This window comes from Drechmeria coniospora, chromosome 01 (genome assembly GCF_001625195.1).
Source record: "Drechmeria coniospora strain ARSEF 6962 chromosome 01, whole genome shotgun sequence".
NCBI classification, from domain to species: Eukaryota; Fungi; Ascomycota; class Sordariomycetes; order Hypocreales; family Ophiocordycipitaceae; genus Drechmeria; species Drechmeria coniospora.
This window is the reverse complement of record NC_054389.1, coordinates 11445263-11460851: the sequence shown is the minus strand read 5'-3', so window position 1 is coordinate 11460851 and position 15589 is coordinate 11445263. Positions and strand designations below refer to the sequence as shown.

The following is a 15589-nucleotide window of genomic DNA, read 5'->3' as shown; positions in this document are numbered from 1 at the left end:
TGACCATAGTTTCTATCAAAGTCTTTCATTGTTGTTCAAGATGCTCGAGTATGCGGCGTTCTGGCAAGGCCGCCTGGTATGAAGTCATGCTGTCCATGACGCTGCGTAAAGTGGGTATGTACATGTGGCGAAAGTGATGCTCGGCATCAGGTGAGGGAGCTGAAGAGGCTCGACAACGCATCGCCATCCTTCCTTCTCTTCTTCACCTTCTTGTCGCGGGTGCTGGGGCGGATGTCGTGATGCTTGCTGCCGAGGCCATGCTTCCGCTTGGATTCATCGACGGTGCGGCACGGTGGGTGCGCCGTCCGGCCGGGGGGCTCGATCTGTCCAATGTCCTGGCGAGAGACAGCGACGCCGCGGTCGGAGACGGAGGATTCGGCAGGTACAGCTATGCCGGCCGGCTTTTCCAGTTTGGTTGGTCTCGGATCAACGCCAACCGTTGGCGATGGTGGCGCCTGCGGTTTCTGCGACGGAACAAGGCTGCCGAGTATGGTGTCGGCACGAGCGAGGACGGCGAGAAGCATGAGCCCTAGCGGAGCGTGTTGGTTGTCGGCAGCTAGTTGGGAGAAGGCACTGCCAGTGGAGATGAAACACGACGTTAGCCAGAGGCGCACCTCCCGGGTATAGATGTCTGGAGGGGGCCGTCATCGTCAACGAACATGTAAGCGCGGGGCACGACGATGCTTCTCGTCCAACGCGTGTGGTCACGGCGCCGGGCCGCACAGGCAGTGCCAGAGAGCTCCTTGGACTCCGACAGACCATCGGCGATTCTCTGAAGAGAGCGACGGAGGATGCTAAAGGAGTTCCACCAGTGGGTTACGCGGTGCTGGTTGTGATGCCGATGGTTGAAGGCGTGGAGGAACGGCAGGAGGGCGGCGAGAGAGTCACGGGCGGACGCCGTCGACGCAGCGAGAGCTTTTTTATCCGGGCTCGCCATCGCAAATTGACATGACTAGAAGACATGAGGTGAAGGCTGCATGCGGGTATTTCGACGGCCGCCGTGCTTTGGCTTGGCTGCGTGTTGAGGGAAGCGTGGCAGACGGGCATACGAATTCGCGTAGGTATTAAATTGAGGGCCGATAAGTTGTCGGTCGCCGTAAAACTAGCGTTTGATTCGTCCCCTGCGGTTCAGGGTGCAGGCTGGACGAGTATCTACATAATTTAAAGTACAGTACTGTACTCCGTGCTGCGTAGTTGAACTCCTTACGGAATACAGTGCGGAGACATATGCACTGCACTCCGTACTTGTTTGTGCATGCGCATGCAAGTACATGTACAGTACACCTCCTATGTAAGTAGATGTACATGTAGGTGTAAAACACTAACTGCATGTCCTCCTGCAGGTACCGCGGACAGTACGAAAGATTGCTTTATTGAAATCTACGACCAAAAACTACGGAACTTCGTACCCCCACGTGGTCGCAAGAAATCAGAAACGAGCAACTATGATCAAACAGAAATCCCTCGGCATTTCCCTCTCGGGAGCCACCAATTTGAAATGCTGCATTCGTGTCTCGAAGCAATGAAGCTTCGTGCACGGAGTACTCCGTTTTTTTATGCTCCGTAAGTATAAACACCGACAAGCGTGTACTGTACTTACTTAGTACTTACTGAAGTGTAATTACTGTACGTACCTGTACCTGTACTGTATACTTATGTACAGTGCTCATAATATCATATGACGTCCCCAAAATCACCCCGCCTCCCCCCACCAACACTCCCCACCCCCGCAGGTCTACTGCACCTACAGTAGCACTGTAGGCCGTCCGCCGGGCGGCACCACACCATGACAGAGCCTGTGCTGTAGTTATGGGTGACGCTGTCTGCTGTTTCCAAGTACTGTAGGATTAAGTACTAACTTGTACTGTACGCACGGCACAACTGGTCGGTCATAGCGTTGTACTCCAAGTCATTGGGATTGCTGCAATCCTCCAAACGACACCTACACCACGAGGCTCGTCCACGGACCGTCGTCCGTCTGGCCTCCGCCATCCCCCCCCTGCCGCTCCTGTGGCCTCGTCGTTTTGAAAAGCCCGTTGCCTCCTTGACGGCCGCGTGTCATATGCTGCGGATCTGTCCGAGATCAGGGTTCATGCCTTGACCGCCATCGTGTGACATTTCCGCCCATACTCGACCCTCGACGCGTATGTGCCATCCAGAGCGAGTGTGAATCTCCTCCAATTTATTCACCATCTCACAGCCTCCGACGACCTCGGCGTTCACCGGAGAACCCAACATCAAATGACGCCTTCGATCCAGAGTCGGGACTCAGGAGGTGGCCACCAGGGTCAGCCGTCGCCTTCAGTGAGTTCCTCAACAGCGGGCTTCCCGTTCGAACAAGCAGTGCTCGACAACGGCGACGACGACGATGACGACGACGACGACGACGACGATGATCGTGTTGGTCATGTTGATGAAGAACTTGGACGCTTCCTCTCCTCGCGGCTGGAACGTCGACGGTAAATTTGATGCAGACTCACATCCGAGCCATCTTTGACTGACCTGCCTGCTCTTCCAGGAGCTCTTTCGCTAGAAACCTCGCCGCTGTGGCCGACATTGGCGGTGTCAACAGCTTCAGATCCTTCGCCCGCAGCTTGCAGAGGGCCGCTAGCTTTGCCGAAGTCATCCCTCGCCGACCCAGCCTGATCCTGGCTCCCGACATACAACCTCTCGTGGACCCGACTGAGGGGGGTGACGGTTTACAGTACGATCAGAGCGTCGCGAGCAATGGGCCAACCTCTCGCACAAGCCTCCTGGCCCAGCAGTTCCACCCGTCCTCGCTCCCGACTCGAGGTTGGCCTTCAGCCGCTACGTCTCCCGGGCCCGGGCCGAGCCACAGCCTCGGCTTCGGCGCAGCGTCCGGCCCAGCCGGCTTCATCGACAGGGAGCACAAGGCGTTCGATGCGGATACGGCTGCCGGCGTCCTGCCTGCCGGTTCACCCTCCAGCTCCAGCATGTTCGCCATCCCTCCTCACCTGGCCGCCCCCTCTGTTATTGAAAGCTATGGGTCCTTTAAAAGTTCCCACTACGGAACCATCGGTACCGTGCCGCCACGAGGCTCGTTCAGCTTCGAGGGTGGGTGGCGGGCTCGCTTTGGGGAGCACGACGGCGACGGCCTCGAAGGGGACGACGAGAACGATGCTGCCCATGGCGAGGAGCGCCCGATACTCGTCAAGGAGATCAAGCAGGGTGACAAGGTTGTACTTACCGTCGAGGGGCAGAGCACCCTACCTCAGTCTGTTTTTAACTCTATAAACGCCATCATTGGAGTCGGCTTGCTGAGCCTGCCCTTGGCCTTCCAGATGAGCGGCTGGATCATTGGCCTCGCTCTCCTCACGCTGCTGGCTCTTGTCACCGCGCACACCGCCAAGCTGTTGGGGAGGTGCATGAATGCCGACGCCAGCGTCATAACCTATTCCGATCTGGCATACGTCTCCTTCGGTACCAGGGCCCGCGTCGTCGTTTCGGCTTTGTTTACACTCGAATTACTCGCCGCCTGTGTTGCCCTCGTCATCTTATTTGCCGACTCCATCGATCTCCTCCTACCCGGTGTCGCCAGTGTCGATGTTTGGAAATGCGTTTGCGCCGCCTTGATTTTGGTCCTTAACGCCTTACCGCTGCGCTGGTTAAGTTACACGAGCGTCATCGGCATCTTTTCTACATTCTGCAGTGAGTTGTTTCAGCGCGTATCGCTGCGACCCGTTGTCGCTGACTCGCACTCTCCAGTCGTTTGCATTGTTGCCGTTGACGGACTCGTCAAGGAGCACGCGCCAGGCTCCTTGTGGGAGCCTGCCGCGACTCATCTCTTTCCTTCAAACTGGCTGGCTCTCCCACTTGCGTACGGTTTGATGGCTAGCCCATGGGGTGCACACTCTGTTTTCCCTTCGGTATGTGGCCGTTCCTACATAAACAGACGAGCGCCCGAGCTGAATGAACGAGAATAGATCTATCGAGATATGCGTCATCCTCGCAAGTGGAAAACGGGCGTCAATATCACGTTCTCCTTTTCCGTACGCTCCTCCCCACTTCCAGCCCGAGTATCTGATTCTCCCTCCCGCGTCTGCATTGACTGACCTTTACAAGTACACGTTGGACACATGCTTGGCCGTCATCGGTATCTTGATGTTTGGCGATGGTATCGAAGATGCCATCACCTCCAACCTCCTCAGGACAGACGGGTACCCTAAAACCTTGAACATCCTGATGTGCATCTCCATCACCATCATCCCGCTAACCAAGATCCCTCTCAACGCCCGTCCCCTCATTACCACCGCCGACGTCATTTGTGGCGTTAGCAACGACCGTCGGCCCCATCGCCATAACTGGCTTGAAGCAAATCGACAATCGACCATCATCATTGCTTGTGCCAAGGGCCTGATTCGCGTCGTCGTCGTCCTGACTCTCCTATCAATATCGATTCTCTTCCCCGCCTTTGACTCGGTCTGCGCTTTTCTCGGCGCAGCACTGTGCTCGCTCATATCGATTATTCTGCCCATTTCTTTCTACTTGAAACTATATTGGAAAGACATCTCACTGGGGGGGCGTGTCACTTACTGGGCTATTCTGTGCTTCTTTTCGATGTTGGGGATGATCGGCACTATCTGGACCTTTCTGCCAAGGCATCTCGTCGGTGCAGGGCCTGGAAGTGGCATGCATTGACGATGGCGGGTTTTCGTTGGCAAGTTCATGTACAAGTTCTTTCTCTACGATGCATCATGTGTCCTGTAGTATGCATCAAGGCCGTGCTCATAGCAGGGGAGGATCATGCAGTTGGCCGGCCGCACATAGGAACGACGTTGCCAATGTCGATGGGAGGTACGGCAAGATGACAGCTGAATTGTCGTATACGTCCTGTTGACGTGGACATCAATTTGATGGTACATCAGAATTGTACAAAACGACATACCTGAAACTAAAAATTGAAACGACACATGAAGCATCTATGGCTCAAAAAGGAGTAGAGAAAATCAGCTCAACACGAACGTAGTTGTATGGTGTGCACTGAATCATGCAGTAGGGTGGAAAACAACGTCACTACAAGTCGCCAAACTTGTCACCTTGCTCAAGGGGGAACAATTGATTTGGAGTGGGTAACTTCTGGTATTCTTTGTACTATGTTTGCAAAAAAATCCGATACTCAGAAAGCGAGTCGAGGCATACATCAGTCAATCCCTATGCTGCACACTTGCACGAACGGCCAGTGACAAATCTAACTTGACGCTGCTCGTAACAGGCACGGACGCCAGCTAGCTAGGCCGCGCAGCACTGGGAAATCACGGCCTCGACCACGATTGGAGGAGAGAGAGATGAGACTCTACCATCCACCAACCCACTCGAGATCCCCGAGATCGAGACGCTTGTTGCGGCGCCAGTTCCAATCTCTTGCATGGTTTCGGGGGCATTCCTTCGCTCGGTCTCTGCCCGAGCCCTTGATTGAATGGTGGTTGTTGTAGTTATTGTTGTTGGTTTTCTGGGAGAAAGGTTGATCCCAAACGCCCGCGTCGTACGACTTATATCCAAACCCAATTTGATGACTTTTCAAGCCTAGAGTTTCGTCCGACTCCACCGTCGAGGCTTGACGTCGGCGGCGCTCGCCGAGGGCTGCCCACTTGTCGAACCGGAATCGTCTTGGCGGCGGTGAATAGCGAGGCGTGGCAGGCGGGGATTTCTTGCTCGAGGCATCCTGGAAGAAGAAGCCGTCGGCGACCAAATCATCGTCGACGTCGCCTTCGATCCTGTGCGAAGACTCGGGCTCCGGCTTGTCCGCCTGCTTGACAGCTTCTCGGCTCTCATGGCTCCAGGTCCTCGAGTTGAGCGCTTGGAGAGACTCCAGCTGCCGCTCAAGTTCCTGTTCTTCATCCTCGTCCCACATGTCACTCCAGCTCTTGGACACGGTATCCTTGCCACGACCAAAGATCATCGACATGGATGGAGCGAGCGGCTTGCCCATGTTGATGGGTAGCGACCCGGCCGTCGGCGAGACCTTGGGGAATCGAAGGGGATTGATCGCAAGAGACTTCATGGCCAGGCCAAGCTGGGAACCGGGAATCGACGCCATCGACGGAGTCTGTGCGCTGGCGGAGCACCAATCGACAGTCCCGCCAGACTTGGAGAAGAGGTCCTCGGTGTAGCTCTCGTCATCAGGTATCGCACTGAGCTTGCGGCCGGGGTGGTTGGAGCTCGCACGCAACGCCTTGGCCCACGGGAAGGCCCCGGCATCGGGGTGGGGGCTTTGGATGGATGGCGTGCGGAGGGGCTCGCGGTTGGCCGATGCCACAGTCGCCTTCTCGGCTCCGCAGAAGTCGTCAAGAGACTCGTCGTCGGTGGTGAAGCTCACGACGCGGCGGAGGGCGTCGCGCGCGCCGACCAAAGATCGCTTCTTCGGGTCCAGATTCATGCACTGAACAATCACCTCGTATGTATCCTGCGACATGTCGGGAAACACGTCGAAGAGGCTCTGCTTGTCGCGCGAGAAGTCGAGAAACAGCGGGTCGGCTTCCGTCGGCGTGGTGAAGGGGTTCCGCGAGAAGAGAATGTTGAGCAAGCAGATGCCGATGGCCCAAATATCAGCAGAGGCAGGCGAATACCCAGCCCCCGCGGAGTCGAACTGCTCCGGCGCCATGTAACGATCACTGCCCACCGTCATCTCGTAGGACCATTTGTCAGTCGTGGCCAAGCCGAAGTCGCCGAGCTTCATGGCGCCGTCCTGGGTGAGGAAGATGTTCTCCGGCTTGATGTCGCGGTGGTAGATGCCCTTGGAGTGAATGTAGGAGACGGCATCGACGAGTTCCAGCATGAACTGGCGAACATGCTCCGTCTGCAAGGGTCCGTGGCCGTGCCGGATTGCCTCGTAGAGGTCACCTTGGGAACAGAACTCCATGACCAGGTACAAATGGGCGTCCGTCTCAAAGTGGTGGATGAGGTTGACAATGTTCGGGTGCGAACCAAGGCTCCGGTGCAGAACAAGCTCCTCGGATTTGTCGTCAACGGCAAAGTCGAGCCCGGCTTCGCCAGACGTCGATTTCTTGGTGACGCACTTCATGGCCACAGGCTGGTTGGTTAGGAGATCTTGAGCCATGAAAACCATGCCGAAGGAGCCGTGGTTCAACGGGGATATGGTTTGGAAGCGTCCATCAAGGAGGACGCCTCCGACAAACTTCTCCCTCAAGCATTCCATAGCTGAGGAGGATGGAGGAAGAATGAGAAGAAAGAGTGGAAAGGAAAGGTATCAAAGAGTGAGATGCGGGGTGCAAGTAGAAAGGTAAGAATGTTACAAGACTTGGTCGCTTTGTCGGTATGCTCGGGGATCGTGCTGAAGACAGGGTACAGCCGTCGGTACAGGGAGGCGGCGTAGCTTTTGAATGTGTTTTCCGGGATGTGTAATTCAGATAAGCAGGGGAGTTGGTTCGAAAGAGGTGATGGTGACGAGAGAAGACAAGTAGTTGAAATGTACAGGTGTAGGACGCGTCCAAGGCGTAGTAGAGGCGTCCAAAACCGACGAGGGGGGGGGGGGGAGACCAAGCTTGCCAGGGGCAGACTCAACAGCTCATTTAATATATGGTGAACAGGACCCAACAAAGGAAACGAAGGTATGAACACGGGTTGAGTAGAGCGCTGGGGAGCCAGATGACGAGGGGGGCGAGAAGAGTAGGGAAATCGTTAGAATGACATGAGATCGTTCAATTTTGGTCGGCAAAAAGCATGCCTCACAAGAGACGGCAGTAGTTGACCGGAGAAGCGACGGCGTGGGACGGAGTCGTCGAGTGGCTAGAGCGGCGAGACCACTATAGAATGAGGCGGCAGCGTGCTATGCAGAGAGGTATCCGGCCCAGTCAAACTGGAGCCAAGAGGAGGGCTTGGCTCGCCGGGAAGGAAGCTTGATTGCAGAACGAGGGAGCCGGCGTGATGCAAGTCAAATTCGAGTGTCGATGGCGGAGATGTCGAAAGGGGGTGACCCCGACGACCCAACGGGTGTAGCTCGTGTGTTGGGTGTTGGCCTCGATTCCGCGGTCCGATGCCAGGTGGGAAGTAGTGAGAGTGGCAGGAGATGGAAACGTTGAAGCTGGTCGTCCGAGCGGAGCAACGGGTGCGGAAGGCGTGGCACACTTGCGTACGGACGGTGGACGAGGATCTGATGCTCGCGTGCGTCGCTCAATTGATTCGAACCAGTAACAAAGGCGAGACCGATGAACTTGGACGTGGTTGGACCGATGGGCGGAGGCAAGGAGCGGCGCCCTCGTTTTTCACTAGACCTTGGCGGACCGATGGCAATGGGTCGATTAGTCGGATCCCAAGGCTTGCAGGTGGTGCGGGAGATGGGAGATGGATGGAGATGACGCCGGCCAAAGGCGAGGACGTGGTGCAGTAGGATGGATGGATGGAGAGGACCGAGGAGCAACGCTGGCGGGGATGACGAGGGGAGAGGAGGGGAGGGGAGGGGAAACGGAAGCAGGCTTGGGAAGAAAGAAAGGTCAAGCCTGGCCTTGATGATGGGAAGAAAGATGCTGAAGGAGGAGATGGGAGACGGAAAGAGGGGATGGCGACGGTAAAGAAATCGAAACAATAAAGGGCGACGAGACGGACGATTCGAGGAAGGGAATGGCGGTGATGACTGATGAGGAGTGGAGGAGTGAGTGGAGGAGGATGGGCTGGGCTGGGCTGGGCTGGGATGGAACGATGTAGAATCGGAAAGGGGAATGCGTCACTCACCTGGGCCGAACGACCAGGTAGCCCAACGGTGGTGGGCGGGCGGTGCAACGGAGAGCTAGCGGCAGTGCTGGGTACACTGTGCCGGGGCACTGTGCCGAGCGGTGTGGCATGACGGCGGACGAAGATTGGCAGAGGACGAAGGGGCGTATCCGCAGTGCGAAAGCCGGCAGCATTGGCGGAGGCGGCAAGGCACCTGGCTGGGAGTCGAGAACGGATACGTGGCAGGGGTGAGCGTATCTGCACAGTGCGGGCTCCTTGGGCGTTGTTTACATGTACAAGTACGTACTCCGTACGGGCACCCCGTAATGGTGCAAGTACTAATGTAGGTACAAGCAGTAAGGTATCCATCGGTCCGTCATAGCCGTCAGGCCCCCTCGAGGAGCAGCAGCAGCAGCAGCCGCAGCCGCAATAGTCGGGTGGAAACAGGTATTCCGTAGGGAGAACGGTTCGCAGGGTTTCATACGGCGGCTGCCTTCATGCCTTCAGGCTTCACCGTTGCAGGCTCATTACTCGTGCTCCCCTCTGCCCGGCCGCCTTGCTCCTCGGGTGCCGAGGAAGGTCTCCTGGTCGATGCCTAGCCAGTCAGCACGGTGCGCGGCCGTCCAGGATGGCACTTGGTACACGGTATGGCGAATGCGAGGGTGGGACCAGGCTGCCAATGAAGCAGCGCCTAGTGGTTGCTGATTGGCACGGCCGGTGGCGCCTCCACACGCAAGAAATGACGAGCAGCCATCGTGACCCGACAGTGTCAACCGGCGCGGCGACACGGAGTGCTGGCTGATACAGCGCGCCAGCTGGCTGCAAGCAGCGGAGATTCCGCCAACGCCGCTGCGGGTGGGTTGGCCTAGCCAGCTTCGTGCAAGGGCCAGTGGTGTGACAAGCAGCACCTGCCATACGGCCCTGTAGGAGTACAGTATTATTACCTGCAAGTACAAGCGAGTAGCGGTACAAGGTGTTCCAGGTGCCTGTACCTGCAAGGGACGTAATATCGTGGGTGCCAAGTTCGGCGTGGCAGGCACGCGCACGGTAATTGCACTGTATAGGTACATGGTAAGGCAGGGCGCTGGGCGCTGGTCGGGCACGTGCGGCCATGACGAGCGAGGACAGCCACTTGTACCTGTGCGTACGGTGTACACTGTACGCGAGCACGTATGCACCTACGTGATGCAAGTACCTACACTTACAGGTACCTCTCCGTGCAACTACGCCGGCACCAATCGATGAACTGGTACAGTTTCAGGGTGCATGTGCATTACGTTTATGTATCCCCAGGTACTGTTTTGTCATGGCATTGTGGGGAGCGGACAGCCCACACGGAAACCTCCGAGTTCGGACCGTACTGTCACCACGGGCGTGTTCTCCGTGCGTCGATTGCGACATTCGGCACTCCGCACTGTACTCCGCACTCGAGTGACGGTTCCTCGCACCGGGACACTGTACTCGAGCGAACTCGCACGGAGCGAGCGTTCATAAGCAAGTACTGCATTGCGGACGGTCGCTGACGAATGGATGTGCCGATGTTGCATCAGTTCCGTGCTCCGTAGGCGGCTACCTGACGACTGCTCATGGCATTTGCGGAGCAGGAACGCGGAATACCTGCTCGCATTTGGGTGCCCAACTAATTACCAAACGGCGCTCTGCAGAACTGGAAGCGTACGTACGTACGCAAGTACTTACAGCACGTGTGAGTACTAACATGCACGTACCGTGGGTGCTGCACGTGCGACGCACTGTACGGCTGGCAGTGCATTAGTACCATCAGGACGGTGTCCGTACAGTAAGTAGAGGTGCCGCTGGGAACGGCGTGCTCCGTACGGGGAACGCGAATGTGCCGACCTTCTGTCTCGGATTGAGAGCTCCATGATTGGACCTGATGGAATGTACACGGCAGATATGCATCCAGACACACAGTCACAAGCACGTCAATTGCACTGTCGAGCACTCGATCTCGAGTTGGGTGCATTCCTTATGCACACGTGCATACATTGGCGTACATGACACAGGTAAGTAGATGCGAGCAGGCTTCAGCTGATGCCGAGCACAGCACAGCACACCTACATGGAAGCACTTGTAGGTGCGTCCGTGCTGTACCGTGCCGTGGATGAACAGTAGCACACTGTACGCTCAGGTACATGCGCACTAGGCGTGGTGCTGGTGGTGAACTTGTACATGTCGCGGGGGATTGCCACGTACCTACTACCTACTAGGTAGTCTAGTATTACTTAATGGTAGTATTTTGGGGGGGCCGGGATGGGGCTACGATTGCGGGTACGAATACGACGAGTGCTTGCATGTGCTGTAGGCCCAAGTAAGTACGTGTACTTCCAGTGCGGTGCAGTGACAGCCCATCAGGCACCGGTGCCCTCCCAAGCACCCAAGTACATGTACAGTACGGAGTACGTCGGTGGTGTTTAGGCCATGGATCGCCGGTCTAGCCTGCACATTGCCCACTGTCCCTTGGGGTGGGAGTGTTGGGTGCCCACAGTGTACCTTCCTGCACGAGTCGGTTGCTCTTTGGGTGTGTTGCTTGCACTGTACAGTTCAGTACTCCGTACCTAGTAGGCAGTAGTACTAGAATTACGTGCACGAACTTGCTTGTACGCGAGGTGTGCACCTAAGTTGGTGAGTGCCAAGCACAACTAATATTACCTAGTAATTACTTACTTGAGTACCTTCCTCGGCCACAAGCGGTAGTCGGCCCCTAGCACTGTACCTGTACTAGTACTCCGTACTGTACGGGAGTAATACTGCTAGTTGTACGGAGTACGCCGTACTTGTTGTACACGTACGCATACACGTACTTGTAACTCGTACGTACATGTTCCCCTTCACACATACACAAGCAATGGCTGTGATGCAAGTATTGCATGTACTCCGTGCGTATCTCGAGCATCACTCCCTGGGATACTCCTACACATCCTTGGCACGGAGCGCAGGTAATTAAGTACTAGGCGTACTTGCTCATGCAGACTGCCCAAGGTATCTTAGCATGCACCTGTACGGGGGGTGCAGTACGGCATAGTACTTGCCATGTACAGCGCTTACCATGTACAGTGCTTGCCATGTACTGTACAGTACAAGCAGTGGCAGGGGCGTAAACCTGGTGAATATGCCCACCTCGCCGTGGCTCATGGAAGATTCGAGACAGCTCGAGGCACCGATGCTGGAAAGCAAGTGTAAAATACCCGCATGTGGTCCATGGAACCCCTGGGCGTTAGAATGCAGCACATTCTGCAGAAGCAGCATGACTTGGTGTCATCCCGACGTCGAACTGCCGGTGTTTGTTTTGCTCCCAACTTCATCCAAAAGGCTGTCGCTCGGCCCGGTACGCACAGCATGGCGAGCGTCTGCTTCTCGCCACTGGGTAGGTCGGGCTGAGCGTGCTTGGTGTTATGCAGAGAAGATGAAACGATAGTCGCCTGATGGCCGCATTTCGACTGCCACAGGGATGAGTGTGTCCGGGTAGTGCCAGGAACACGTATCCAGGTTGCACCTGGCTGCCCCCCTAGCACCAGTGTCCTGGTCGTCGTACAGTCGCCTCCCACTCCTGACACGGTGCGTTTCACCAAGACCGTCATGACCAGGGCGGCGTTCGAGGTGGCCAATACACGTGCTGTACTCCGTACGGCTCGTCGACACGGAGTGCATGCGGTACTATTATTCCATGTATGACGGAACCTGGTGCGTGAATCGACCGACTCGCCACCGCCTGTTCCGCATACCACAGACGTCTATAGGGTGGTGGGGGTGGCAGGAATCCATGCCTTGTTGCCAGGCGACGGCGATACCATCGAGTCGCATCATTCGTCCAGGTGCACCGTGATGTGTCTTCGCAATGCGTCGGAACAAACAAAGGGCGGGATGCATTGCGTCATTGACGAGATGCTCATGCGTTCGAGCATACCTATTGTTGACCCTGCGGCGGCGAGTCGACTCGTGAATCCCCAGGGTTTCGCACCCCGACCTATCGCGGGAGAAACGTACTATTACTTGTAAGCCGCGGAGAAGCACCCTCGGATCCGGGTTATTCTGTGCATGGGAAAATGGGCGATCCGCATGCGACGACAATGTCCTCTGGGGCGAAGATGCTGCGTACGTGTACGCGGTGTACTTGGGGGGTTCTTGGTGATGCCATGTTTTGAACTTCTGCGGTGCTACTGCACGCACTATCGGTCGTAGGCAGTCGTCTGCCGGCTTCTTCTCGTGCCACTACCCAAGGCACCTACTAGTCGTGTCTTAGCGGCATGCGGTGTACCGACGCGTGCATGCAGCACAAGTACGAGCAATACTACGTGTATAGTAGCATACATACATCGTACACCTATGCACTCACACCCAGCAGTAGATCGGCATGCATGTGCATGCATGCGCGTGTGAGGGGAGGGGTAGCCTTTTGCGTACTGTATGCATGTTGGAGGCGAGGCGGCCGAGGTGGACGAGAAGACGGGAGAAGATGCTAGATCATTCCGCGGACCCAGCAGTCCAACAGAACGAGACATGATCGCGGCGACATTGTCACGCAGTTGACACCGTAGAAATAAATCAGCCGGATGAATGAAACAGACGTCGGTCGCTTTGAAGACGCAGGAAGCCGAGGAGAGAACCGCCAACGTTGCTACCCTGTACCTGAGTCTCTGCCGTCGGTGTGGAGGGGGTTTCTGCCAGGCAAGTTGACGGAGTACACGTACAGTACTGTAAATGTAGCAAAGTGCTGCACTCGCTTGGGCTTAGGTGTACAGTACAGGCACATGGGCTTTCTTGCCAACCCACTAGGTGCAGTACTTGGATGAATCTTCCTCCGCGAGTGCTCCGTACTCTGTGCTGTACTCGTAATCCTAACGCAATGGTCGCAGCCAACTTGGTGGTCACTTGGTGTTGAGGCGGGTGGGTGGTGTGCGTGGCTGGCTGGGTGCTGGGGCCCGACAGATGTTCCTGTGGCTAATGTCAGGTACCTCGGCCAATGCAACCTAATGTACCACTAGCACTCTGCCGTGGTGGCATTGTTGAGCGCACTATTATATTCCCCATAGAACCCTTTTCGTCTTGCCGCTCCCATTGGCGCTAGTGCTTTACAATGGCAGATATTCAATGCAAATGTATTAATAGGATTAGTTGTACACGTACGGAGCACACTACATGTACATTGTAATTATTGTAGGTGTACGGAGTAGTGTATTTACTTATTTACTGTACTCTGTACTGTCAAGTACATGCAGCTATTATTACTTGTACAGGGTAGGTCCATCACTTGAACGTCGAGACTCGAAGTTGCGGAGTAAGTACTGTACTTACTGTACAGTACGAACTTGTACTCCGCGATGTATCTGTACACATAAGCCAAGTTCTTACCGTACTTCCACGTACTTGTTTCGAGTATTACTCATGTACCTGTACTTTAGTTGTCGTACGTGTACTGTAGTAAGTAAGTACAGCACACCTCCGAGTACAGTATACTTGCAGTACTGTACATGGTCGTACGTGTAGTAAGTAAGTAATAATACACCTCCGAGTACAGTACACTTACAGTACATGTGCAAAACATCTCGAACCGAAAAAAAAGTCACACAAGCGCCTCCTCGCACCTCGTACGCAAATACCAGCGGCGGGTTTCTTCAACACTTCTCACCAATCCTCCATTCTGACTTGACTCGAGCGATTCAACTGCGGCCATCGATACGCATCTCCAACATGGCGGCGGATGCGGCTTTTGCCGACTTTGACGTGCTCGTCTTTGACATTGGTTCGTAGCCACCCCTCCCGACGTGCAAAGTGCAAACCCGACACCGAGTCGAAACGGTGCCGTTGACGTCCTGAAACCGTCCGTACAGAGGGCACCATCTGTCCCATCTCATTCGTTCACGATGTGCTGGTGAGTTTCGCCCCAGCGTACGAGCATTTGTGCGAGCATTCGCGTCCTGCGAGCACACTTCATGGCCAGGGCACCTGCAGCTACCAGTGCGATGCGAGCCAATGTCCTGATATTCATCCCCTGGCAGTCCAGACACATCCAAAGCTGACCCGAGGACACGCTGCACCCCCAGTTCCCCTACGCGCTAGACGTGCTCACCACGCACCTTGACAGTCAGTGGCAGCTGCCCAGCTTTGCCCCGTATCGTGACGCCTTCCCCGAGGAGTTCCGTGCGGATCGCGCCGCCTTTGAATCACATGTGCGCGATCTGGTTGCGCGGGATGTCAAAGCCCCCTACTTGAAGGCGCTCCAAGGGTACCTCTGGCAGGCAGGCTACGAATCCGGCAAACTCAAAGCCCCCATCTTCCCCGACGTGGCACCCGTCATCTCGGCCGCTCACGCCGGCGGCAAGAAAATACTGATATACTCTTCTGGCTCCGTCGCGGCCCAGAAGCTATTCTTTGCTCACACAACTGCCCAACCTGCCAATCTCACGCCCATGATCGATGGTTGGTTTGATACCGTCAACGCTGGACCCAAAACGGATCCCGCCAGCTACGCCGCCATCCTCTCCAGCCACCCAAACGTCCCACCCGCTCGCTGGCTCTTCCTGAGCGACAATCTCGGCGAGGTCGGCGCGGCCATCGCCGCTGGCATGCGGAGTCTGCCGGTCTCGCGACCTGGCAACCCGCCTTTGCCCGAGAGCAACCCCCTGTCCATGATTGCCATTTCCAGCTTCGGACCTGAAGCTGCTCATCAGGTTCGGCTGTCACTCGCCGCTCCGAACCAGCGGCCTTGACCGAACCCCCCCCCCCATCCTCGCTCGTCTGCGCCATCGCACCACATAGGGGGGCTGGGAATTTCGGACACGAACGTGAGGCTGTGCCATGAGCGCTGAAGCCATGCGCCCATCGACGAAAGCTACCCGATCGGAGCCTTGGGCACGTGACCGCCACAACAGCACAAAGTAGT

At 56.1% G+C, this 15589-nt stretch overlaps 4 protein-coding genes across 4 annotated transcripts; 2 read left to right on the top strand and 2 right to left on the bottom strand.

The window, feature by feature from the left end:
* Positions 1–146: 146 nt before the first annotated feature.
* DCS_03045 (uncharacterized protein) lies at positions 147–937 on the bottom strand (the record flags this gene model as incomplete). The annotated part of the gene is made up of 2 exons (XM_040800369.1): positions 147–573; positions 615–937. The coding sequence occupies 2 exons, from the start codon at positions 935–937 to the stop codon at positions 147–149; spliced, it is 750 nt and encodes a 249-aa protein (XP_040661252.1).
* Positions 938–2241: 1304 nt separating this feature from the next.
* On the top strand, positions 2242–4659 carry DCS_03044 (transporter; the record flags this gene model as incomplete). The annotated part of the gene is made up of 5 exons (XM_040800368.1): positions 2242–2459; positions 2519–3669; positions 3727–3887; positions 3945–4010; positions 4084–4659. The coding sequence occupies 5 exons, from the start codon at positions 2242–2244 to the stop codon at positions 4657–4659; spliced, it is 2172 nt and encodes a 723-aa protein (XP_040661251.1).
* A 655-nt stretch (positions 4660–5314) lies between these two features.
* DCS_03043 (serine/threonine protein kinase) lies at positions 5315–7177 on the bottom strand (the record flags this gene model as incomplete). The annotated part of the gene is made up of 1 exon (XM_040800367.1): positions 5315–7177. The coding sequence occupies one exon, from the start codon at positions 7175–7177 to the stop codon at positions 5315–5317; it is 1863 nt and encodes a 620-aa protein (XP_040661250.1).
* Positions 7178–14397: 7220 nt separating this feature from the next.
* Positions 14398–15416, top strand: DCS_03042 (enolase-phosphatase; the record flags this gene model as incomplete). Its single annotated transcript, XM_040800366.1, has 3 exons — positions 14398–14449; positions 14538–14578; positions 14751–15416. The coding sequence occupies 3 exons, from the start codon at positions 14398–14400 to the stop codon at positions 15414–15416; spliced, it is 759 nt and encodes a 252-aa protein (XP_040661249.1).
* Positions 15417–15589: the final 173 nt, after the last annotated feature.